The following is a 27735-nucleotide window of genomic DNA, read 5'->3' on the forward strand; positions in this document are numbered from 1 at the left end:
AAATCCTTCATGAAAGTACAAATCCCAGGATTCCATAGGATGGAACCATGGGAGTTAAATTGGTAACAAAGTGCTACAATTGTGTGAAAGAAATTTGTATTGTAATCTTAAAATTGTTTCCTAAGATTTCCACCAGAAATTCTCATCTGTTAGATGAACAGCACTGCTAGCGTGCAGAAGATGCCACCTTCTGGGCAAATGAGATTATAGCAATATGCACTGTAATAATAGTGTACAGCCCTATGGAACACTGGAAAATCTTCTAATGTAAAAGGAAACTGCTTTAAATGAAAATGCTTTAATAGGAACAAACACATCTTGCTAGCATTTTCTTCTAGGTTACCTACTAGTGAAGGAACATGACAAATATCAACACTGCATCTTTTTATTGTTCTGTAACTTAGTGTAATGTAGTGGCTTGAGCACTGCATGACTTTGGAGTTGCTGTGTGCTTTCTTAGCGACCCTAAGACCAACCTGTCATGGGATCTTCTTGGCAGGATATGTTCAGAGGAGGTTTGCCACTGTTTTCTTGAGGCCAAGTGTGTGACTTGCCCAAGGTAACCCAGTGGGCTTCATGGCCAAGCTGAGAATCGAACACTAGTCTTCTGAGTTGTAGTCCAACACTCAAACCATTGTCACACTGGCTTACGGACCAGGGTTCAAATTCCCTCAGGCATGGAAACCCACTAGGAGACTTTGGGCAAGTCACTGTCTCTCAACCCAAGGGAGGAAAAGGCAAAACAAGAGTAGAATGGAACCGCTTGTGCAATGTTACACTAGAGCAACTTGGCTTGCTTGAACATAATCAGGATATGACTCTTGCAGTGTCCATTTATGTCACCAGTTTTATTTTTATACACATATACACAACCTCACAACTGAATCTAGCATCTTACTTTGGGGACCAGTTTATAAGAAATCTTTGGATTGTCAGGAGGTACAAAGTTTGTTTTTGCAGGCCAACAAAGTGACTTTATCGAGCACCTTTCCTTAATCCAGCACCATTCATCCTGTTCTGGGAGGTGCATCCTCCTGAACCTGCGCTAATTTTATTCTTATAAACATTTCTGACCTACTGTGTTGGGATTACCTCTCAACAGCTCTACAGGACTGAGGCTTCCCATTTTCCAAAACATATAATCCTTACCTGGGCTCCATACCTTCAGGATTTCCCTTTTATCTCCTCTGCAATTCTGCGTCACCTTGGCTGCTCCTGTACACACAGTGGACCACACAGTAAGTAGCAACACCTGCCCCTATGTAAACCCGACCAATTTTATTGTGGGTGGGATGAGGAAGTGAGATACTGTCACACTTCCTCATCTCATAATAGAAGAAATTGATAAGTAGAACTGACAAGAGTAGCTTCATTGCCACAACAGACACTCTTTCAAAAGATGTTCTTGAAGAGTAGTGGTGTGTCATGTGGCCCTTTAAATCACGGTTGGAGGGCTAGTCTGTAAGCCCTTGGCTTCCAATCCATGACAAGTTTCTAAGAGGAGATACAAAGTCACAGCTAATGAAACAAACATGTTGTTGATTCTTGAAACACTGGGGGTGGGGGGTTTGCTGGTCCACTATACCAGAACTTGAGAAACGCTGCTTTATACATTTTAAGACAGCAACTTCCATCATTCTTCACCAACGGCTTTACAGGCTAAGGCTGATGGGACTTGTAGATTCAAAACAGAAAACATGACATTTACATATGTACATCACACTCAAGTTTTATTTAAACAAAATGCTTTGAGTGAAAATGAAGAGAAAGAGGAAAAACTGCTGATCCAAGTTCCTAGCAAGTCAGTCCCTTTTGCTTTTCAAAGATGAGTTGGTTACTTGGCATTTTTAGCATTATTGGCTCGCATTTTTTTCAGCCCCTTCTTGTTGTGTTTTTTTGCAAAGCGCATGTTCCTCAAGAACTTGGGATCAACCTAAAAGGAGGAATAAATTAAATATCATTAGTCTGGCAATTCACTTATTTGGCTGCAGGTCTTTTACTATTTATAAGAGTGTGTAAACAACAGGATGGGCTCTGTAAATTTACAAGATGAAGCCTGGCTCCTCAACAAGGTCTTTGACTACAATAAGTGATGCAACCCTATGATTCTATGAACAACAGAAACACACAAGACAACTGTTGACTAGTCCCTCTCACATCCTGATCTGCCTCACAAGTCTGTTGTGAGAATAAAGTGGGAAGGAAGGCAGCCATTTACCCCACCTTGAGCTCACTAGAGAAAAATTAATAAAAAGTTTGCAAAAACTCTTTCACTTTGAAACCCCTTCCACTGCATTAAGAAACTGATCTCATCAGTTACACTGATCCACATAAAGAATTTAAAATCAGTGTTGGGAATATAGGATGCTAGATAAAAGAAGTATGTGAAGAACACATTATAACAAAGTGCTGGACAAGTTCACATTTAACCAAGTTAATGTAAACATACAAAGTGCAGGTTATGTTCTGCAGGATCCATATGTGATTCTATAGTATCTGTGATGCCTAATGTTAGGCTCTGTGGTCTTGCATTCCTGACTATGGCTACATCATGATTTTAAACACCTGCCCGTGAATACAGCCAGCATGCAAGGCCTCCCTAAACCAACTGTCAAGGAGAAAAAAAAATACATACCCCTTTTAGAGATTCGTATCTATTCGACCTGGGCTTCTTAATGCCATTTCTGTGCCACTTGCGAGCTGTTTGGAGTTAACACCATTAAGAGATTTAGAATAAAGATTGTGGACAATTACACATGGACAATACAGTGCTCCCTCGGGTTACGAATTTAATTCGTTCCGCCGCTCCGTTCGTAACCCGAGTAATTTCGCAACCCGAAAAGGGCTTTCCGTTAGCGCTGGAAAGCCGCGCGTTTGAATTTCGCGCCGAAAAAAAATTCGTAACCCGAAAAAAACATCGTAACCCGGAACAGTTTTTTCCAATCTAACTTTTTCGTAACCCGGAAATTTCGTAACGCAGTCAATTCGTATCCCGGGGTACCACTGTATTACCCAATCAACCAACCACCCCAAAAGCACCATTCTATTTTCACAACACTCTTGCAGGCTTTTAAAGCATTGTGAGCTTGTCTCATGTTAAATCATGAATTTATAAAGGACCTTCTAGATGGCCTGAGAGAAAACATGTCATCTTCTTTGTAAGGGTACAATGTACCTGACAAGGTCCATAGTTCTGCCCATGACTCAGCACAGGGACCCTCCTTGCTTTGGTGAGGATGACAAGGCATTTTCCCCACCTTCCCATTCTTGATACTTAGAGCTGCAAGGCTCTCAGTTGCTCCCTATCCAGCACTAGCCAGTGGTGAGCATGAGCCTGTGCTTCCTTTCTTCCTAGCACTTCGGCTGCTATCCTCCACTAGCTCCACAATCAAAAAGAGGAAAGGGAATCTTCACAGGGGTCCTTTCCAACTGCAGAAAATAGACAATTTCCTGCTCTTCTCCTGTGTTTGTGGAAGCCAACATCTTTGAATTTACTTTGTGCTTCAGATGTGCATTTCTCTCTAATGCTCACTACAACAAAGATCTTATTCCTCCAAAGCAGTTGCAACACACATTTTAACTAGTAACCAAGGGAAATGGTAATGAACTCGTGACATGAACAGCAACAGAAATGCTATTGTTGTTAATAACTGAAAAACTCATGCTTTTCCTCCGTATCTCACCCACCATGCAGATACAGCAGATAACATGGAGATTGTTAATATTTATTCAGCCACCCTCTCATTTGCCACCTGTACCTGTGAATCCTACCAGCACTCTGATGGGTGCAAACACATCTTGTTTCTTTGGTACATGTGCTGGCTGCTATAGCCAACACAATATAATACTTTCTAAGCATGTCTGCTGATTTCTCATTGTTCAGGGTTACATCCTAAAATTTCTCTCTAGCCACAAGTGAACCTTTTACAGGAAACAAAATTTATTTAATTAATTTATTTTTATACCCCTTTTCTTCTAGCATGGTATTCAAAGTAGCTATACGCATAAACCCAAATTTGACAATGCTTGCATGGATGCATTCCTATTGTGTCTTTCCATACAACCTTATGCAAAATGGATTTCATGTCATTTGGCCCAATGCTATTTGGAAGGCATGTCTGTATGTTGCTTTTGAAGAGACCCTATGGCACTCCAGAGATGGTTTCTGTTGCTGTCTGCCTTCAAGTTGATTCTAACATAGGCTGACACTAAGATAAACCTATCATGAGGTTTTCTTGGTAAGATTTGTTCAGAGGGGCTTGCTTTTGCCTTCCTCTGTGGCTGAGAGTATAGTTTGCTCAAGATCACCCAGTATTTTTTTCATGGCCAAGCAGAAATTTGAACCCTGGTCTCCCAGTCCTAGTGAAGATTTATCTGGGGTCCTAAAAAGGCCTGAAATGCAATCACCATGGTTGTTATGATCAGCATAAAAATGTCAGTAACAATACACTTCAATGTTTACCCCACCTTGAATCTCATTTTGGGAGAAAGGCAGGATATAAACCCAACCAATTAATCAATATGTTTCCTACAAGGTCAGGAGGACCTTTCCTCCCCGTGTGCCTTTAGTGTGTGTACACTAACATTCTTTTGATCACACCAATTCTCCAAATTACAGACACACAAAAGCGTAGCAGAGGGATGCCCAATCATCTGGAATTGTTGGTAAACATTTCCATGGACGTAAAGCAATTTTGCACTTTCAAATTTAGAATGTGTTGGGAACAATTAAATGGATTTTGACAACAATTTACCAAAAAATAAATTCATACTGACCAATATTCATACAAACTTACACTGATTATGTGTGGTGTGGTTCTTGGACTTGGCCATGGCTTAAACCTGTTGAAAGAAATAGCAATTTAGAATGATGCATTAAAGCAGTCATTTGCCTTCGGGAAGTTACGAGGAAAAGGTAAGTTCTGATGAACCCAGTGGGGGTCGTTCCCAACTAAAAACGCACAGAACTGCACTGTCAGGAGTCTAGAGCTTTTGAAGACAATGGTTCCTTTAAGACTACGAGTCACACATAAACAGGAAAGCTACTGTTGACAAAAACATATAATAGTTCTTATTACCTTTTCTTCAAAATGTCATTGCATATCAATTTGCTACTGAAATGATTGCATACAGTGAACAAGGCCCCCAGGTTGGTGTAATGCTTTGAGCATTGGACTGTGACTTTGGAGACCAGGATTCGATTCCCAGCTTCACCATGAAAGCCACTGGGTGACCCTGGGCAAGTCACATGCTCTCAGCCTCAGGGGAAAGCAATGGCAAACCTCTTCTGAAGTAATCTGCCAAGAAAACCCCATGATAGGTTCACCTTGCATTCAGGTAGATTCCAACTTATAGAAACCCTACGACGAGCCTGTCATGGTTTTTCCCGCCGGCAAGATTTGTTCAGAGGAGGTTTGCCATTGCCTTCCCCCCGAGGCTGAGAGCATGTGACTCGCCCAAGGTTTGCCTGAGGGTTGCCACAAGTTAAACAACTTGAAGACATGCAACAACAACAATAATCCAGTTTGAGACTGCCTTAACTGCCTTATCTAAATGCTATGGAATCCTGGGAGTTGTAGTTTGTTGTGGCCCCACAGCTGCCTGACAGAGAAGGCCAAAGGTCCCACAAATCTACAGATCCCACAGTCCCATAGCATGGAGCCGTGGCAGTTAAAGCGGTGTCAAACTGGGTTATTTCTGCAGTGTGGATGCAGCCCTAGGCAGCCTCCAAACTGCCATGCTCCATTCATTCCCAGAGCCTGGAAAAGTGCTTCTTGGAATACAACTTCCAAGCATTTCCAGCCAACATGGACCACAAGGACCGGGGGATTCTGGGAGTTATATATAACACGCACACACACATATATATACATATAAAACAGTGAATATCTATCTATAGTAAAACAGCACTTTAAAAACAATTAAAATAATCCAATTAGAACAGTAATACATTTAAAAACATATATACAATGTTAATATAATCCATCTTGAGACCGCTTTGACTGCCCTGGCTGTGCTAGGGAATCCTGGGAATTGTAGTTTACTGTGGCCCCAGAGCTCTCTGACAGAGAAAGCTAAAAGTCTCCCAAAACTACAGTTCCCAGAATTCCCTAGCACTGACCCAGGGCAGCTAAGGCAGTCTCAGACTGGACTAGTTCTGCAGTGTATCTGGGACCCTAGTCATCCCTAGTGCCAGTGCCACCCAGCAAGCCATCCTTCTTTCCTTCCCTCCCTTTCCCTGTACTGCCTCCCGATCAGAAATGGCAGCCTTCCTCCTTCGGCCTAAACCCCCTCTTCGCCCTCCAGCAGCCGGCGGCAGCAATGAGGCTCTCCTGGGGGAGGATGGAGGCGGATTGCGAGAGGAAGACTCACCTCCACCTCCGCTACGGCTCGGGAACCCAACCGGAAGAGAAGTAGCCCTCGCAAGGCATGCCGGGAAATCAAAAACCTCGGGCGTAGAGGAGGGCGGACCTAAAAAGAAAGAGCACCGGGAGGTACGACACTCTTTAGTGTCCGGCTGGAAACGCGAGCTGGAGTCGAAAAGATTCCGCCGAGGATGAAGAGCTGATAGTTATCTTTTACAGCTGTGTAAAAGAAACATATAGCCAGTGTAGGCGTGTTGGTCATGTTGTTGTTTGCCGTCATTTCTTTTCTTTTTTTCCTGTTCGATTGTTTTATTTGGATAATTAGTTAATTAACATGGACAGAGAAATCCAAATAACACAATTATTCCAGTCACCAAGGTTATAAGCAGAGATATTTTAGATACATCAATGAATCCAAAGAGGCAGATAAGGAAAAGGCAGTAAGAGTTTTCAGTATCCCATTTCAGGAACAAAAACTAATAAAGTATGAAAAGCTGGTGCCTTATGCTTGTCTGATATTCAAGCAGCAGCTTGTAAGATAACTGTCATTTTTGAACTGTGGGAAACCCATCTCAGGGTTTTCTTAATAAATAATAATTATAATAATAAAAACATTTTATTTTTTATCCTGCCTCTCCAATACAATCAAGGCAGTTTACAACAACATCAACAATAATAACATTTATTTATATCCTGCCTCTCTGTCAATGACAGTCGAGGTGACTTACAGTTAAAACATCCATACAAACCCCATATTGCAATAATTCCCACTCTCCCCTAAAATATCAAACAATTAAAATCACACATTAAAATATACAATATAATAATAACATTCATACAATATAAAAATAAGTCCTATTATCCCTTTCCTCCATTAAACAAACAAAATAGTAAGTCCCACATAAGAATAATAAAATACTATTAAGCATTAAAACAATCAAGAGACAGGAGGATGGGCATCTTGGGACAATCAGCATGATGGCCCATGTCAGTGGGTGTCTGAGTGCATTGTTCAGAGAAGGCCTGTCTTGGCAAAGTTTCTTGGCAAGGTTTATTCAGAAGGGGTTTGCCATTGCCTTCCTCTGAGAGAGTGTGGCTCACCCAAGGTTGGTCATGCAGCAAAATGCGCACATATCACTGTTTTGTGGATTTTGGATGTTAACTGGATGTTTAAAGTCACAGCTCAGTGTATTGTGTATTTGTGTTGTGTCTCTTTTTAGATTGTAAGCTTGAGGGCAGGAAACCGTCTAATTAACCATTTTGTAAGCTGCTCCGAGAGCCTTTGTGGCTGAAGAGCGGGATATAAATACTCTAAACAAACAAACAAACAAACAAACAAATAAAAACATTGTGTTTTGAGATAACAGGATAACAACAGTAGTGGTAGAATTCAAAGATAAAGCCGTGTTAGCCTGTGGAATCAGTACATAGAGAGATCCTGTAGCATCTTTGAGACCAACTGAAAGAAAGAACTGGTAGCATGAGCTTTCAAACACTATGGTCTACTTCTTCAGATATTTTTGGTGGAGTGGAAACAACAAAAGCAACAATAACAGCAACAACAACAACAAAATTTTCTTTCCCACATCTCCTCAAAGCTTGAAGCAGGGCACAACATTTTAAAAAACAAAACACAATGAAAAACACATAAAACCCAACAGTTAAAATACAGTACAAAAAAACCATTAAATACATTCATATAATACATTCTTCAAAATATGCCAATTAAAAAAAAATTCATGATTTAAAGTCAAATGGGTAGGCCCGCCAGAAGGTCTTTAGTGCTGTTTTAAAAGCAGTCAGCATTTTTAGCTTTCATATCTCTTCCAGCAGGTCATTCCACGGTCTGGGGGCAGCAGACCATTGCTAGTCTAGTCCTGGCTAGATGGAACAAACGGATCTAAGCATATGGAGTGGGATGTTATGAATATGCTGATGACTCCTAAATATACTTCTCAGGTCTGTTTGCTTCTCCACTGTCTCCACCTCGTAATAGCGTGATGTTAACGAATACTATCACACACCCATTGCTGTTCTAGCAGTAATGGCGCTCAGGTCGTTCATAACGTGTCTCTTTTTTGCTATGAGATTTCTAGTACTGCACCCCCCCCATTTTGGTTGCGACCATGCATTGTTTTTTCTGGTTAATATAGTGTGAATTTAAAAAAATTGTAACAATGGTAACAAAATACTTGTGTCACCCTTTTCTTCTCATGACCAGAAAAAGAGTAGAGTTTGGGGATGTACTAGGATGGGAGGGGAGGACATCGTCCCAACCAATCAGAACACAAGGATGCATTGAGACCTTTAGGATTATCGTGCATACATCACCTGGAATAGCCCAAAAGCGATCATGTCAGCTATGAACGGAATTTTCTCGTTTTGACCAGATGAAAACTGAATGAGAATGGAGCTGTGCGATAACATTCGTTCAGGTTACATCCTGTGCCTAGCTCATTAGGAAAATGCTGTGCGATAATCTCCTGAAAATCATAGAATTGTAGAGTTGGAAGAGACCACAAGGGCCATCCAGTCCAACTTGAGGGAGAGAAGGAACCTACAGCAATGCAGAGGATAAATTACAACTTCCATCATACCTGGCTAGTTGCAGCTCATGGGAACTGGAGTCTGATGGGTACATCAGAAACCTCTTCCTCCCTCCTCTTTATCAGCGTTATCCCTTGTTTTATTTTATTTTATTTTATTTATTTCTCAGGCAACATTGACACTGCAGAAATAATGCCATTTGACACCACTTTGACTGCCATGGCTCCATCCTACAGAATCCTGGCATTTGTAGCTTTGTGAGGCACCAGCATACTTTGTGAGAGAAGGTTAAAGACTTTGTAAAACTGTTCTACAAATCCCAGGTTTCCATGGGATAGAGCTACAACACTTAAAATGGTGTCAAACTGCATTATTTCTGCAGTGTACATGCAGCCTCAGTTGGTCCTCATAAAAATATAATTCTAATACATTTTTTGAACAAGACATTAATCTTTTGTTCATCTTCCAACTTGTAATGCAGGCTCGATGATCATCCCCCGAGCCTCTCCCAGGGATAATATTTATCCATACCCTAATATTCAGAGGTGCACTGCCTCTCCAAATAAGCCTAACCTCCTTTCTACATTTATTGCCTCACCACTCCTATTTTCTTCAGACACATTCTAAGCCATGCCCTTCTGTGGCGGCCTCATATCCTGATAGTCTGGGCTGCCCCATTAACTCTCCATTACAAGGACCTGAACTCTCCTGCCTTGTCTTCCACACATGTGGCTGCCCACCCACAGACTCATATTTCACCCACATGTGTGCTGCTTCCTGTGCTCATTTCTCCTCTGACCCCAGCATGCTGATACCATTAGCCCTCCATTAGCACATAAGATTGCCTCCCTGCTTCTTTGTTGACTTCAAGCCTTCGTGGACCTCCCTATGAAGACATCGCACCACCTTGGAGGGTCTGCAGTCCGCGGACCACATGTAAACAATCACAGAGAAAAGAGATATCAACAGTCAGCATTAGTGATAGCAAAACAGAACGTTCAAATACAATATACTTTGTAAGTTTGGAGTGCTGTATTCAGTGACTTTTTGTGTCTCTCCCAGTCCAGTAATTTTATGAACCTAAGAGTGAGCTTTTGACAATGGTTTGTTGCAATTGGACCTGGCAGAGACTGCCATTTTCTTCTCATGTTATGATGTGTTATATAGGTCCGAAACACACTGCAGAAATAATCCAGTTTGAGACCGCTTTAACTGCTCTAGCTCAGTGCTAGGGAATCCTGGGAATTTGTAGTTTATTGTGGCGCCAGGGCTCTTTGATAAAGGATTAATGTCTCACAAAACTACAGTTCCCAGAATTCCCTAGCATTGAGCCAGATCACTTAAAGCAGTCTCAAACTGGATTATTTCTGCAGTGTGTTTTGTAAGATGGCCCTAGAAGGCAACGCCATGGATGAAAATAATTTATCCTCTCCTTCTCCTCCCAGGCCAGGGATTCAAGCTTAAATAGTAAGCTTCCGGTGACCTCTTCAAAAAAGGCAAAGTACAGTATATACGGATTCAAGCATACACAGTTTGAAAATGGTCAAAAAAAGTATAAATTTCAAATATCAAACCTTGATTTTCCATTTTTATAATGGACACCATTTTTCTATCTCATTATATTTAATGGGACTTGAGCATACACGGATTTTGTTATACACGGCACGGGGGATCTTGGAACCAAACTCCAGCGTATAACAAGGGTTCACTGTAGTCCCTAAATGCCAAAAGCAATGGAAAGAGTAACAATAACTTTCATTTCTAGATGATGAGGATAACAAGTGGAATGTCCAGTGCTGTAATATCTAGTATTTGAACCTTCTAGGTGTGTTTGGGTAGTAGTATTAGACAAACCTCCAGTGTGGCCCAATAAGGCAATTTGTATGCTCTTATTGGCACCCCTTGAAATGTCATAATCAGTGGAATACCAGCCTAAACTAAAGGCCTGTAAATCATTTTAGTTTATAAATGGTCTCAGATCATACATGCAGAAACAGAAGTGGGTGTGTGCACGCTTGATGCAGTTGGTGTGTGTAAATGTTTGCAGAACTGTGGGAGGCTTGAGGAAAGTGTTTGTTAGTATTGTTTACAAAGCACTTTGTGGAAGTGGATTGAACATACACTATTGTGAGGATCACTGAGAAGTGAAGCAAAGCATTTTTTTTGTCGACAGTTTACAAATTTGTGCTGAATTTCCCCCCTCCCCATCACATTGCACTGCGAAGTTGTCTGAGGCATTTGTCAATTGCAAATTAGTTGTTTGAGGCATTGGTCAAGAGCATAGACATCAGTGTTTCATGCTGCCTCAAACTTTTCTGGTGTAGAATAAGTACTACTGAGCGAAACGGCTTGCAAATAATAATTTGGACAACCCAATGGGATGTGAGAACAAGGCAGTCTGAGTTTATTGTGTGCGTGTATTGCAAATCTGTCTCTACTGTTGCCTTAAAAATGTGATAGTTTATTGCTTCATCATATTGCTAATTACTTTCTATTTAAAATTGTTGTATCTTGCTTTTGGGTGCCTTGCTTTTGGTATGCAGAATTTTCAAAAGGCTAATGCAACTGGTTTATCAACATGAAACCAACACTATCAAACAAAATAAGATTCTCTGTCCATGGAATATGATTGTAAGAAACCAAAGGCATTATCTCAGAATTTCTCTATATGAATGTGGCATGTATGTGATCCTGTCTCTTTTTCACATAGTAATCTAGGCTTCTTTGTGGCAGAAAGAAGGGAAGAGAAACAAATTCAGCAGCTCCACTTTAACAGCACAGGCAGCGTTTAAGATTCCAGTTCTTTCAATGTATCACAATCCAGCAGAGATTGAAATGTGGGGTTGGTGGGCAAACATAAGAAGACTTTGTAAAAAGGTGCTTGTTTGTCAGAGGCTTTGTTAACTGAGGTATACTTGTATTTGGCAAAGATAAACATTATGCTACACTGGGGCATGTTCTCTGTGTGCTCTAATCCTAATCATTTGCATGAAAAATTTTGGAATTTCAAGGAAGTCCCATTCTGCAGAAATAATCTAATTTGACATAACTTTATCTGCCATGGCTCCATCTTATTGAATTCTGGGATTTGTAGTTTGTTGTGGCACCAAAGGTCTAAATAGTTCACAAAACTACAAATCCCAGAATTCCATTGCATTGAGCCATAGCAATTAAAGTGGTGTCAAACTGCATTAGTTCTGCAATGCGGATGCAGCCTATGATTAATGTTTATAGCCTTTCACAAAGACAACATTATGGAAGTTAATTCCAGCTTCATATCACTTACGCTGTAGTTTTTCTCTGTGAGGTAAAAGTAGTAGCAGAAGCCAGAGGTTGGTGATGTACCATCACCATGGATAATGATCTGTTTGTTGATACGTAACAGATTTCTCTCATTATTAATGTCATGTTTTGCAAATATAATCACAGATACACAATCATTTGGAAACACAGGATTGTGTCTGTTGCACAAGTAAAGGAGGCAGCTTTTGCAATCTAACTTTCCCCACAACTACTACCGGTTCCCTATACCCCTCCATCCTCTCACCAGATGGTTGAGGGTCCACCTGAAGAGTATTGGTGAGATCTGGATTGGACTAGCCAGTGTGGTGTAGTGGTTTGGGTGCTGGACTAGGACTCTGGAGACAAGGGGCCAAATCACTACGGCCTTTATCATGTCTAAGTCCTATGTGCTTCCATCCCAAAAATGGTTAAAGTGGTGGCATTCCAGAAAAGCAATCCCATTTGCTATTGGTTATCACACACAGAGCACAATAAGGGGTTAAAAGCACATTAAGGTGGGCCCAATGCGAATTTGGTTATCAAAAGGAGACAAACAAATCCCTATTGCAAGCTTATAAATACCTTTTCTGAGCATGCTCAAAACTGTCATTTCCACAAGTGCGTGCACACACACATGCTCTGGGGAGGGGAGGGGCCTGGGCTGAGCGAGCGAGCACTTCCCACCTTTTCTGAAGCTGCTCTCCGGTGCAGCTGGGCGGGCTTTCCCTATTGCTGGCTCCCTCCATCACAGTCCCTGCTAAAGACCTGGCCAGGAGTTGGAGGAGGAGGAGGAGGAGGAGGAAGGCTCATATTGGAGTAGCAGGTAGCTGCATCTCTGCTCCTGGATCGCAGCTTCCCTTCTCTTCCCTTCCTTTCGATCCCAGCATTTTCCTCATTCTGCCCAGGAAAGGATGCTTGGATTGGATCTTTCGCTTCCCCAGGCTCCAAATGCCAGGGCCAGGGAGAATAAAGAGGGAAGTATGAGTGTATCCCTTTAAGGGACCAGAGCATTCTCCTTCCCTTCCAGCAAGGCACTAAGACTAAGTCATTTTCCACACAGCAGCCATTAGGTGAAGAGAGTCAATTAGCAAGCAAAATGGAAACATAAATCTGGTAGTTTTGTGAATTTACTTATTTCTTTATTGACCTCACATTTACTCTAGATTCTCTTCTGATTGCCTGCAGCGTCATGTGAAAAGCAGCTGTGAATTTATCCTTAAACCCTGGATGACCCTGCATTGGCCCCACTTTAAACTTCCAATTTTGCCCCATGTGATAACACGTGCTTATGGAAACTAACTGGCCGACCTTGGGCAAATCATACTTTCCCAGCCACAGAGGAAGGCAATTGCAAGCCCCTTATGAACAAATATTGCCAGGAAAACCCTGTGATAGATTTGCCAAGGAAATCTGAAGGCACACAACAACAACAACAACAAAAACAACAACAGTGTATAGGAGGAAAACCCTGAAGTCAGATGGAGGGATCATACTGCAGTATGAATTTCATGGGCACAAGATCCCTGTACTGAAAATCAAGTTATTTCATCTCCTCACAATGCAGCTCTGCACAATCCATCCTTCGCCATTCAAGAGGGACCCCTGATCTGCTGAAAAGGATTATTATTATTATTATTATTATTATTATTATTATTACAACAGCAGCAGGGACAAGTAACTGTGGTAGGGAGGAGGAAAGTGGGCCGCTTAGCTGTGCTCAATATCTTCCACTCAGACAACCATTGAGTACAACCTATAATTTCAAAAGAAAATATAAAGAAGAGTTTAAGGACTATGTCAATATTACCACTTTCAGCTTTTGAAAAGGCTTCATTTTGGGGTGGAAAATCTGTTTTATGTTGTTTTGTCAGGCATGAACAAAAAAAGAACTGAGAGGATTTGACTGACTGACTATAGGAAGGAGCAGTGGATATGTTAAAATATAGGCTGAACACTTTGAACTGCAGGCACACATTTCCCTCTTTTACTCTCTCTCAATTATAGTTATTTTAGGTGTTATTTGTAACTGTAAGAGGTGTGAACTTTCCAGAGGGTGATTTTTTTTGTTGATGCCTTTTCTTTGGAGCTTTGTCTTCAGGTGTGTAATCCAGCCAGGGGTTAGTGCAGTCTCCACAAGGAATGTATCAATATTGGGGCATTTTTCATATCTGTAATTTAAATTTAATTAAATGTATGTGAGATTTAAAATTGTCTCTTTTCTGCTTGCTGTTTCACATTACTGGTGTCCACAACAGATACATTCTGGATAAAAAGAGATTTTAAGCATCCAAATCCTTTCCTCAAAACACTCAGACGTCATACTGTGCTTATTTCTAAAGGACTTTCACCATTTAAAAATAAAAGGTCTATCAATTGCAGTTCTAATGGATTCTCATATATGTGTTGCTTAAAGTTTTTCATTCTGAACTGCACCATGCTTATTTACACTTTATCTTTCATTCCATTCGTGCATCTTTCTCATAGGTTGGAGCAAGTCAGTATTGGTATAATTACTATGTGGATTTATCTGTTTGTAATGTCCTTATGAGAGCCAGCATAGCATAGTGGTTTGAGTGGTGGACTACAACTCTGGGGACCTGGGTTTGATTCCCTGCTCAGCCATGAAACCTACTGGGTGACCTTGGGCAAATCACATGCTCTCAGCCTCAGGGGAATGCAATGGCAAACATCCTTTGAACAAATTTTGTCAAGAAAACCGCATGAAGCCTTAGGGTTGCCATAAGTCAGAAATGACTTGAAGACACACAACAGCAATAAAATATCTCCACAAAGCCCATGGCTTTTAATACCAACAGAACAAGAATTAATATTCTGTGGACAAATATTGATTGATTGATTGATTTACAATTGCCTGGGAGGCCGCCGTAATGAAACACAAAAGGCAAAAGCTGGAAGAAAGGCCACAACTTTATTTAGCAAGCAGCAAAATTGGTAGGGTTGGCCCAAAGCATGAGGTCAGGATCTGTAATATTGAACAACCCCCCGGTTGTTCGATAAGCCGCTTGCCTGGTGACTACCAGGCATTGGGATGACCTAGGGGCTAAGGAACACTATCTCACACTCATGCCACCAGTCGATTGCGTTGTAACAGAAATTTCAGGAAACTTAGATTTCTAGGATTGGCAGATCAATAGGATTAGCAAGAGGACCTAGTAATTGAAAATCCATAAGTTTATTTCCAGTTGTCGACAAAGGAAAACATTGAACTCAGTGGAATTCAAGTTCCAAAAAGCTGAGAACCTCGAACAAGACAAAATGGCTCTTTTTATATTATTCAAGACAAAGAAGCTTCTTCAATACACCTGATTGGCTAATTACAATTTAAACATATAGAATTCTTACAATCAGAACAGAAATACATGCATACATTAAAACTGCATCATCACTCCTTACCCCCTCCTGTAGGAATTCAGTGGCTTTCCCTCCTAACCTTGCTTCTGAATGTCACTATGTATCCTTATCTCAGTAGTTTATGTTATGTCTTTCTACTGGTGCCAGCTTCCATCTAGGTCAAGATGCACTCACTATTCCTTTGCTCTAGTAACTCCAAGCCTTTATTTCAAAAACCATCTCTCTGGCTGACAATGGTGACTCCATCTTTCTATAGTTTTTATATTTCAACAAGGAATTTCCACCACAGCGTGTTCTCTAAGCCCCTAGTAACTGAGAGGCACTCCCGCATTGTGGCCCCTGGGCCACAACACATGCCCTTAGCGCCCCTGGGTCCCGAATGACTCCCGTACCAGTGCTCTGTAGCCCTGGTACCACACCCACCAGATCCATGACCTATGCTGCCACCCCTGAAATTGTGACAAAAACCACAGACCCTAGGGAGGGAGGGTGAGAGAGCTGAGTATAAAATGGTGCCAGGGCCTGGGTGCATGGCCTTTTTATAGGCCCAGTCCCGGCAGCCTCATGGCCTTGGTGGCTCCTCCCCCAGAGCAGCCCAGCCAATGGGCTGCCCTGGAGGAGCGGAGCACCAACAAGTGGTCCTCCCGTCTCCTAGAGAGGCAACCGGAGGTGGAAGGACCTTCCCACCTGCCCCATGCCAGCCAGTGGGGGCAAAGCTCACCCCAGCAAGGCATGCTGGGGTGAGCTGAAGCACACTGGGCAGCTCCTGGTGGCAAAGTGGCCTGCCCAGTGAGGCGGGCAGCCACTCCTTATGTATAGAATATTCTCAGGAAGTGCTAATACCCTTTCATTGCTCATAGTATTACAACTACAAAGATGTAGTAGCCACATGGGATGCAAAGCAGAGGACAAATCAAGGTCCCAGTTCATCCCCAAACAAATACAAAATAAGAGCCAAAAGTTACTCCTGATTGACACTTGACTGCATAAGTGCATCTTTACATCTGGCTCAACTCCCTGAACAAACAATTCTTTTTATTTCTAAATACCTGGAGGTGATAAGCAGGCAATCTTACATAAAAGAAATGCCCTGTGTTGCATAAGATACTTAAAAGGATTAACATACTTTTGAAATGTTGGCCTTTTTGTCATGTGTCCAACAACATATTTTTAAGGACACTGGATTTTCTGTCTTGTGGAATGGTCCATATCTGATTCCTTAGCCTGAACTTCTAACTGTGGGATTTCATCTCTGTACAGTGTTTCTGAAATAGGAAAGCAACTATGGCTAATCTTCATTATGGTTTTGTTTAGCAAATCAACACATATAAATATCAGTATAAAATAATTTTAATATTTACATAAATATCTAGTTCTGTGAGTAATATAACCAGTGTTTTAAGACTCCATACCTACCTAGGGGGAAAAGGCTTCCCTCATCTATGCCTTAAATTTCATCCAATAACAAATATGGGTTTACTGTATCTTGGACTCTGATATTGCAATCTATAAAAGAAAACCCATCAATGTATTTGTTGGTCTCTACCATACCTCCCACCCTAACTGTGAAACCTAGGCACTTGAACCTTGACTTGGTGTTATGAATACTCTGGGAGTATGCATCTCAGCATTATATTGCTGATGTTTTTTAAATGATGAATTAATTTTGGTTACTTCCAGAATTGTTTATTTCTGTTAACTTTTGTAATATAAGATTTTGGCTGAACTTCATTTTAAATTGTAAGCTCATTTGGTTTGCATGCTGGGAGAAAGGTGGGCTATAAAATAAATAACAGGCAAGTTTAATTTTTAAATAAACCAATTATTCTGCTGGCTTTTTTGGCTACTGCTTACCAAATTAATTTACTTAATCATATAGACCAATGTTTTCATTGCTCCTTATTAAACAGAGAGTTAGATTTCTTCCAGTTGTAGCACTAACCATAGGGACTGCTGCTGATATCTGCACTATTAACTCCCTTGCTGGAAACTGTTGGTTGGCATATGCTGGCATAATCTCCTGTTATGACAGTGTATCTCCCTTTGGTGGTTGCAGAAGGAAGTTTCTAGTAGCAATAGTATTTAGCAATAGCATTTACATTTCTATACCACATAATAGTGAATTCAGCACTCTCTAAGCAGTTTACAGTCTGTATGCCAATTGCCCCATAAACTGGGTACTCATTTTACCGACTTTCGAAAGGATAGACAGCTGAGTCAATGTGGGAGCCCTAGCATCGAACTTACAACCTTGTGGCTGCAGTACCGTCCCTCTCTCCATGTTCAGCCCCAGTTTGGCCCTCAACTCCATCCTGCATTGAACTGCATTGACCCCATCCCTCTTTTTGACAAATAAAATTCTTTGTTTGGGCTTAACTTGGAGAGGAGCTGACAGTCTATGTCCAGAAGGGAATCTCACTGTCCTAGGTCCAAAACACACTGCAGAAATAATCCAGTTTGAGGCTACTTTAACTTTCCTGGCTCAATGCTAGGGAATTCTGGAAACTGTAGTTTTGTGAGACATTAACCCTTCTTTTTCAAATAGCTCTGGTGCCACAATTAATTACAATTCCCAGGATTCCCTGGCACAGCTCGGGGCAGTTACAATGGTCTCAAACTGGATTATTTCTGCAGTGTGTTTTGGACCATAGTGACACCTAACTTCTTTCATTCACCATAGTTCTACTACTGCTTCCAAATATTTATTTAAAATCTTAAAATTTAAAGCTTCTTTCAGTAGTTAATACTATCATTCCATTTTTCAGGCAGTAAGCAGAGTTTTCCCTTAATATTTAATGTAGTGGCTCCTCTCCAAGTTAAATCCGTTGCCTCCTGCCCTTTCTTCTCCAGCAAGCAATGTTATAGGGATTTCCCTTCCTCTCTCAGAGTCTTTAGAAATGTGAAGGTTTTTCTTGTGTCTCACTTTAATCTTCTCCTGCCCTCCAACACACTTCTGGTCTGAACTTAATGTGTATGCTACCTCCGAGAGTGATAGTGTCTCCTTCTTTGGAGGTTTTTAAACAGAGGCTGGATGGGCATCTGTCGGGGGTGCTTTGATGGTGCCTTCCTGCATGGCATGGTCTCCTTGTGGTCTCTTTCAATTCTAGGAGTCTATGATTTTAACATGTTGAAGCAAATAAATCTTATTATTATTATTAAGAGAAGAGGAAGGAAGAAGAAATTATTGGTGAAGTGAAACTTGTGTTTAAGATACATTAAATTATTGTAGTGAGTTTGGTCAGTCCTTTGTTATTATCACAGACTCTGTGAGACGCCAAGAGCTCAATCTTGTTTTACATTTACACTGGCTCTTGCACTGGAAGATCCTGAAGGTGCATTGGAGTTGGGGATCTAAGCTAATATAGCCCCTTGTTTGCTAAGGTTTAAAATTTTGCCAGTGTAAATGCCAACAATAGTGGTATAGATCTGCCAGTGTGAGGGCCAAAGATGGGTAGCACCAAGGCATGTGGTGAGGAGACAAGTGGGGCACTGAATCTTATGTTAATCTTATATAAGGGGGGGGAGTCAGTTTATTTATTGAGAGTATGTATTATTCCAATATATTCTAGTCATGTAAGCCGCCTTGATTGCTGCAGCAGAAAGGCAGGGTATAAGAATAAAGTTTATTTATTTATTCTTTATTTATATTCAGCCAGAAGCTATCCTAGTGAGAGCATAGCATCACACTTTTAAAAGATAGTGGTGCAAGTTAAAACAGCAGTGGGAGATGGTGGCTCCCATAGTGCGGTGGTGGAGAGTCTACTCCAGGTTTTAAGGAACTATCCAAAGTGCTGAATTCTAGTCCTAGACTGGCCCAGCACATAACCTAGCTATAACCTGGAACAGTTTTACTACCCCACTGATTTGAAATGGATTTGTTGCCCCATTGACTTGGGAGCCAAGCTGCTGATGTAAAAGAACCCTGGTGAACTTGGTGGCATGACCATTAGCAGGGATGTAGCCAGGGGGGGGGGTCTGGGGGGCCGGGCCCCCCCCCCTCCCCTAAGAAAAAGGATGGGGGTGGGCTGCTGCGCCGCCGCATTCAAGCCCCATTATAAGGGGGGCACTTAGTCGGGCCCCCCCCCCCTTCCTAAAATCCTAGCTACGTCCCTGCCATTAGGCCATGGGTGAGAATCATGTAGCCTTCCAAATGTTGTGGGGCTGTAGTTCCCAGCAGGCCTAGCCAGCCTAGGTGACTGAGCAGGAGTGTTAGTAGCTGCAGTCCTGCAACATCTGGAGGCATGCCCATGTCACACCCTGCTTTAGGCAAAGTGTGGTAGCTACTTCAAGCAGCAGAATTTGGATATCATGAAAAGTACAGTAATTTATTCTTCCCTCCCTCTCTTATTTGTATGGCCAGGGGAGAGGTATTTGTTAGGGTTGGAGAGGTATTTGTTAGGTTTTCTGCCTCGTGTACCAAAGTAATCTAGCTGGCTGTAGATATTATGGAACTTAGGTGAGGCTGGGAGTTTGAGATATCATTTGCTGTTTGGCCTCAGGCAGCAAAATGTCTTGGGTTGTCCCTGCTCAACAGAAAGACTTAAACCATCACATTTTCCATTTCCTATCCATCTCCATGGCTGAATGTGCAACAGACAATAGGATTTTGACCCATTCTGCAGATGGGAGTTTTCCATTGCACCCTTTTTGGAAATCCTTTTTTAGGTGGGCTTGGATTGGTGGTTTTTTCAGAACTCTTCCTGCTAGCTGGCTCCATATCCGTCAAAGCTGAAAGAAAACAGATTAGCAGAAGAAAAAGAAACATACTGATAAAGCATCCTGCTGATTTCCAGTAACAACTCTCTCCCTCCTTTCAGGAGTATTGCTTGCTTTGTTTCAGTTATATGGATTTTTGCTACTTAAGGTTAATCACAAGCTATTATCTGTTATACGTGATTTCATAACCATCTGTCTGCATTTCTTTGCCTGACATGCCCCTAGACTTCTCTCTTAGACCTTGCTGTGGCAGTTTGCAATCATCTGTATTACACTTTAATTACGGCAATTTGCAGGCTTCTCAATGGTTATATATATATATATATATATATATATATATATATATTTTCCTCTGTGTTTGGAGAGTTACACACTCACTAAATATTACATAAAGCCAAGCTGTTGAACAGATTTATTCTCAGCTGCATTTTAACAGAGAAAAAGATGATACATCAGATTTTTTTAAAAAAATTAACACATTGGACACACACATACACACCTTGGAATGCCTTAATATCTAACAACGCTGTTGGCCTCCTAAATCTCCTATCAGCCTTATCTAGTATTAGCATAGCTAATGGTGAACAATAGTGGGAGTTTTAGTTCAACAACATCTGGAAGGGCACATGACTCTCAACCCTGATTTATAACCTCTTTCTGCTATCTTTTAGACATATAGTGCTGTGCACCACATGCCTGCACTATATAAAAATAGTACAGGCAAGGTTCTCATGCATAATTTGCATAATAGTGTGGTGAAACAACAGTCACAAACCTAGACTGCACCCTAATCTACCAGCTTCAGCAATAGGGTTCAAACAACATGTCAGTGTACTGTGTGATGTGCCTGTGGCAGACCTGAGAGCTGAAACTAGTAGCCCAAGATACAATAAATTCTGCCTGAGCCATCTGTTATGGAGCTGAAAAACACTTGGTTCAACCTGATACAGAGAGGTACTTTGTTCTGCAGGTGTTACTGTAGCTGGCACCTTGTTGGCGTCCTATATGTGCATTAATTCCCCTTCAGAAGTTACTGGATTTTTTGTACCATGGATGTGTTTGGGTCAAAGTTGTGAAAGTGAAGTTGCACATAGAGTGTCATTGTGCCTGGATGCACAGTGCTCAATGTGAATGGATGGACATGCACATTTGGTGTTTCAGTTAACTAATGGAGTGATGTGGGGTAAGTTTCTCAGTATAAATTTATATCAGTCATTCATTTCAATAATTTATTAAGGTTTCTATACCCTATCTTTTTTTAATATCCACTCCTAAGATGTATTATTTTATGAGATTTGTATCTCATTGTGTGGTGTAGTGGTTTGCGCATTAGATGATGATTCTGGAGAACAGGTTTCAAAACCCTGCCAGCCATGGAAACCCAGTGGGCAACTTTGGGTAAGTCACACCCTCTCAGTCTCAGAGGAAACCAAACCCCCCTCTGAACAAATCGTGCCAAGAAAACCCCATGATAGGTATGTCTTAGGTCGCCATAAGTTAAAAATAACTTGGAAAACACACTTGAACAACAACTATCCTCCACGTGGTACCAAGTATCAGACAAAGAGTTCCTCCTCTTCATTTTTTATCCTCACAACAACCTTGTGAGATAGAATAATTGAGAGATCATGACTGGCCCAAGATCACTAAACAAGTTTCATCACTGGGGGGGGGGGGGGTTTGAACCCATGTCTCCCAGACCAAGTCTAACACAGTAACCATCACACTAGATTAGTATAATATTGCATGCTATGATAGCAATAAAAACATAGCATCACCTTTAGAAACAGATTAAACCATATTTTTAAAGGACTGAGAAACTGAAAAGGTCATTGAGTGGTGTCAAGAGCTGTACTGTAGATCTGAACATGTCTGGAGCTTTTATCATAGAGTGACAACCTTATGGAAGCTTAATTTGGACAGTTCTTGGTAACACTGTACCATTCAGGGAGGGAGCCCTGGTGGTGCCGTGGTTAAATGCTTGTACAGCATGTCACAAAGTTGTGAGTTTGATCCCAGGAGCTTCAAGGTCCACACAGCCTTGCATCCTTCCATAGGTCACCCAGTCCATTGTGGGCAATTGGCTTACATGTTGTAAACCACTCAGGGAATGCTTAGTTCACTGAAAAGCAGTATAGAAATGTATCTGCTATTGCTATTGCTATTCAGTTGTTCATTCTTGATGTTTTTCATCACAAAACAATGAACTCATAGATGGACCATATTGTCAAGGGCCATGTTGTCTTAAACCATCTGATGTGGGACACTGGCAGTACCCCCCTCCCCCATCCCAGGGGTAGGTATTATATTTACACTACTGGCTACCACTGTTTTTTTCTTCCAAAAAATCTCTCCAGGGACTACCAGCCAATGGCTCAGGGACCAGCACTGGTCCATGTACCACCACTTTCCTGTACTACTGTTCCAGGGTTTTCTGATGGTATTGTGGGGGATGCTGGTGATGATGGTGTTAGGTAGGAATAGTCTGAAAGAGCTCCCCCCAGGGGGTAATATCAACCACAGTAAAAATAAGATACTGTTCCCCCCCCCCAAGAGGTCATAGGAATGCATGGTCAGCTGTATCCAGGCTGAAGAAACACTGTCCCAAGTCATGCTCATGCTAACTGTTTCAGTTCCAGCCAAATTTCAACCTACAGCAAGCCTTCTGGCTTTCAATTTCTTGGTCATATGGGGATATTACCTGGTCATTGTGCTCTTTCTTGTATTTTTGGTCCCCAAACCTGCTGTGTACATGTCAGTCTCCGATTTTTCAGCATCATCTTTGTGGTGATGGCTGCATACAACAGTTACGTGGATCAACATTTCACCAAATCTAATATGGCATTCTGCAGTCTGATGCTCTACAGATGTGTTGCATCACATCTTCCAGAATCCATTGACTGGCTGGGGATGTTGGGAGTTGTAGTACAACCCATATAGTGGGCACCAGACTGAGTAAGGATCATCTGGTGGAAATCCGTAATTTCAGCATGGGATACTCTGCAGGCTCAAAACGGACACAGCACACTGACATGTTTCAAAATACACTGGAGAGAAAAACAAACAAAGTAAAATAGAACAACAAAAAGACCCAAAAGAAAAACAACATACATAGACACACAGCAGTCAATCAAAGCGAGTCTTGATAGGTTAAGTAGGTACATAAACTGCCACTAGGAGGAGTTCTTGTATAGTGGATACAGAAAATGTTTGAAAATTTGGAGAAACCCAGTGGAATCTCCCCCCCCCCCCCCATGTTTTCCTAGTGTTTTTATTGTACATTGCTTCAGGCACTCTTTTGTAGTGAAGAGGCAACTCATAAATACAACACATGGATTTAAGAGATCTGTCATATACATTTGATTTCCCAAGGAAAAGGAAGTCTGTACAGTTGCTTTACAGGAGTTGCTGACAAGACAGAAATATCTGAAAGGTTTGCTTATCATTTCTTAATTTATCAGTTTACTGATTATTAGTAAAACTAACCCACATGTGCTCATCTTTCACAATGGCAGTAACTGCATTTGGGAGGTGCATCTTATTTGGAAAATTTCCTCTTTATTTTTGCATGTCACACATTCTCAGATTTTCACATTCTCCAGAGGCAGCCCAAACTATTCTGGCCACCCTAAGAGGCTCCTCACTTTTAACAGTGATACGTATATGGCAGGTAGGTACAATATGTTCCTCTCCTTACAAGGAACAGCTCCATGATCTACTGACTTTATCCAGTACAGATTGATGGAATTTTGCATTTCAGCTCATTTTGGAAGAATTTATCAAATTTCACAAATCACACATTCTAAATAGATAAGGTTTTAATAAATGTGACTTTTTATTTCTGAGTACAAATTATGAATGAACACATATCTAGAAATTCTCATAAACATATAAACGTAGACACAGGTATGGCACTAGTCTGTGAAGTTTAGTTTATTCACACTTTGCAGAGGGTAAGTGACATCTGTGTCCATTTTGTATGAAACACTGTTTACAAACAGCTCTCTGTGTGGTATCTCCTGGACACCAAATGAAGGGAGCTCATGTCAGAGCAGTTTTGAAATCTGCCCATTTAGTTCTGAAGTCTTGCTCAGTCTCTGACCTTTTAGTACCATTGGCTGACTACTCAAATGCTGAAGCAATCCTGGCAGTTCATCTGACCCAGATTGATTGGATCATTTACGTTTTGCACTGCAACTCCCAAAATTTCCCAATATGGTCATCAGTCATACTTTTTGGACTGCAACTCCCAGAATTTCCCAATATGGTCATAAGTCAATATACCTGGATCAGTGGCCACTATGGCCACTGGTCCAGCTATATTGGTTATGGGATTCTGGGAGCTGTAGTCCAAATTAACTTTCCAAACTCTGAGCTCATTCAAAGGCCACTTCCTGAGTTTAGGAGTGAGACTAGACTTGGAATAAAGTTGTTGTTTTTTTTTTAACTCAGATCAGGCCAGACAGTTAGGCAGTACTTTACCTCACCTACATAATACCACACAGTTCAAGAATTTAACATAACAGTTGTCAAAGTAATATAGGTTGAGAGCCAAGGTGGAATATGCATATGTATCAACAAGCAATGCCAGATTTTTTAATGGCCAAAATCCTTCTGCAATACATATTAGCAAGCACATTCCATTCAACAAAGTTCCCCTGGAATGGTGATTAGCAGCTTCTTCCTTGCAGAACAGACCCTTCTATTGCTTCCTGTCCAAACCTTATGGCATTGTTTTGCTATAAAAGAAAGGGGAGAAAATGAAAGGGAAACAGTAATTAAAACAGCAAGGTACAAAAGCAGATAATCTCTAATCAATTCTACAGGCACAATGAGTAGAGAAAAAAACCCTAAAAGGCATGCAACTTGAAAGAAGGTAGTTTTTAACTAAAGAACCATCAATCCTTAAATATTCAATAGCACTCTGGCTCTCTGTGCTGCACTGTTATGCATTTTATAACCCATTTCCCCAAAACACTGGAATACAGTGATCTAGTAATATTATCTGGATTCTCCATCAACATTTTCCACAGCTCTCTATCATTAGTGAGGATTAGCTTTTGTATATGTCTAATGTCTGCAAACAAGTGTAGAACAGTCAGTAGCCTGGTATCCTCATACGCTCCATGCCTCTGTGGGAAAGAACTGTGGAATATAGCTTTGAGGCAGTATGGTGTAGTGATTGGAGCACTGGACTATGACTCTGAAGACCTCAGTTCAGATCCCCACATAACCATGGAAACCCATTGGGTGATCTTGGGCAAGCCACATTCTCAGCCTCAGAGGAAGGCAAAGGCAAACCCCATCTAAACAAATACGGCATCGACAAGAAAACCCCATGACAGGTTATAACCTAGGAACAACCTGAAGGAACACAACAACAAATACAGCTCTACTTCAGAGGAAGGAACTGGCAAAACTTCCTCTGACTATTTCTTGCCAAAGAAGATCCAACAGTCTCCTGTGGGTTGCCATAGGTTGACAGGCAACTTGAAGGTGCATGCGTGAGTGCACACATACACATACACACAAAATGTGTGGACAGAACAGAAGTAAGGTACAGTGAGCCTTTAGTATCTGCTGGGATTTGGTTCCAGCACCTTTCGTGGATGCCAAAATCTGTGGATGCACAAGTCCCATTAAATATAGTGGCATAGTAAAATGGTGCCCCTTATATAAAATGACAAAATCAAGGTTTGCTTTTTTAATATGGAGGACTGACTGTATGGACTCCAGGATATGTCTTACAGAAGGAGATCTACCATTGTACTCTGCTCTTATTTGTATAAGCACAGTCAATAGCTGCAAATCTAAATATGCTCTGAACTGAAGTACCTCCCACTGAAATTTATAAATAAGTTTATCACTTCTAAGCTTGCTATGCCAGCTGCTTTTTCCAGGATCACATAAAATGGATGTAAGAGGGCTCATGCACAGGCATAATCTCATGTCTCTCAAGTTTCTGTCTTCATTTATAAAACCATTCTTGTTGCCTTTTTACTGTCAAACACTCCCTGCCTGAAAGCCCCTCTTGAAGGCCCCTGACAAATTGTAGTCTGTTGATATTGGGGAAATCTGGAAAGAATTCATTGCAAAAGAATGTATCACCATCAAAGGAGACCAATGCTCAGACTGGATCTTTGTTTGCCAAGACTTCTAAGAACAATCCCTTAATTAGGCAGCCCTTTCCTGACCTCTCAAACAGCTGCAGAAGGGATTCCAAAGGAGAACCATTGACCAAAGCAGGAAATGTCCAGAAAAGAAGCAATAGAAAAATCCTAGATTACTAGCTTTAGCAGCTTAGTTGCCACCCACAGACCTCTGTGTATCATGACCAACCCATATATGTACCCCCAGTGCTGAATTTCTTGTAGTTGCAGGAAAGGCAGTAGAAAACCATCAGAGAGAAATAACATATATTGTTGTGAGTCTTCAAGTTATAGTAACTCTACCACAGGGTTTTATTGCCAAGAGTTATTCTGAGGAGACTTGCCATTGCCTTGTCAGTGGCTGAGAGATTATGATTTGCTAAAGGTCACCCACTGAGTTTCCATGGCTGATCAGGTATTTGAGTCCTGGTTTCCTGAAGTCCTAGTCCATTACACAAATGACTACACTTTCTCTAAACATTTAGGACTCTAGAGGTTTTGTATCTCATGAACTCTCACCAGCTAATAAAGAATCGGCCTGTTGATTATATGGGGCTATTATCCTGTTTAGATATTGTAGAAATATGATCAGGTTTTCAGAAAAGATGCCCTGTCCTAGTCATTGTACAATCACTATACATCTAGTGATGGCAACCTGGAACTAAGTTTAGAATTTTGGCAGCCCAAAGACAGGGCTGGAAACTGCTTCTCTAGTATTTGCATTTGGATCACACTTCTCTGTAGGGTCTAAATTTGGCATCATCAGTGGCAGCATGCTCAGTTAGCAGCAGGGCTGATTGCTTGCAGTTTAATTTATGATAAGGAGTTGTGCTCAGTGTGGCTTTCAGGTTTTACCTTTCAAGGCTGACAGTACCTCACATTCTGGACTGTCCTTCTTGCCTGTCTGCATGCCTGGGTGCTTCAGCTGTCTGGCAATGGGATTTGAGAGCCTCTGCTGCAGTGCTGCTGCACGTGGCAGACTTTGAGTTCCTCTCATCATTATCTCCTTTTGGGCAGGTGCCAAATGCAGATTGAGACTCTGCGGTATAGGTTTTTCAAGGATAAACCTCCTGTGTGTGCCCAAGCGTACAGAGAAGTTCCTTTGGTTTTTGTGCAGTTCTCTGGCTGGAAGTAAAACAAGGCTCATGTAGACTGTCTGTTTGGAACTGATGCTCTCTTGTGCATGTGTATACATGTATGTGTATGTGTAAGCTTTGCACCAAGTCCTCGGCTTTGGGGTACAATATATCAACCTTCAGCTGATCACACTGCTGTTTGGCTTCGACATACATGCTTGGGTTCTC

The 27735-nt window shown here is 41.4% G+C and overlaps 1 protein-coding gene across 1 annotated transcript; it reads right to left on the bottom strand.

Annotated features, from left to right (window-relative positions):
- Positions 1-1709: 1709 nt before the first annotated feature.
- RPL29 (ribosomal protein L29) lies at positions 1710-27428 on the bottom strand. Its single transcript, XM_042447480.1, has 4 exons — positions 27287-27428; positions 6373-6564; positions 2636-2700; positions 1710-1933 (listed from the first exon to the last, which is right to left on the bottom strand). The coding sequence occupies exons 1-4, from the start codon at positions 27426-27428 to the stop codon at positions 1835-1837; spliced, it is 498 nt and encodes a 165-aa protein (XP_042303414.1). The 3' UTR covers positions 1710-1834.
- Between the last annotated feature and the right edge of the window lie 307 nt (positions 27429-27735).

This window comes from Sceloporus undulatus, chromosome 2, assembly GCF_019175285.1.
Source record: "Sceloporus undulatus isolate JIND9_A2432 ecotype Alabama chromosome 2, SceUnd_v1.1, whole genome shotgun sequence".
Classification (NCBI taxonomy): Eukaryota; Metazoa; Chordata; class Lepidosauria; order Squamata; family Phrynosomatidae; genus Sceloporus; species Sceloporus undulatus.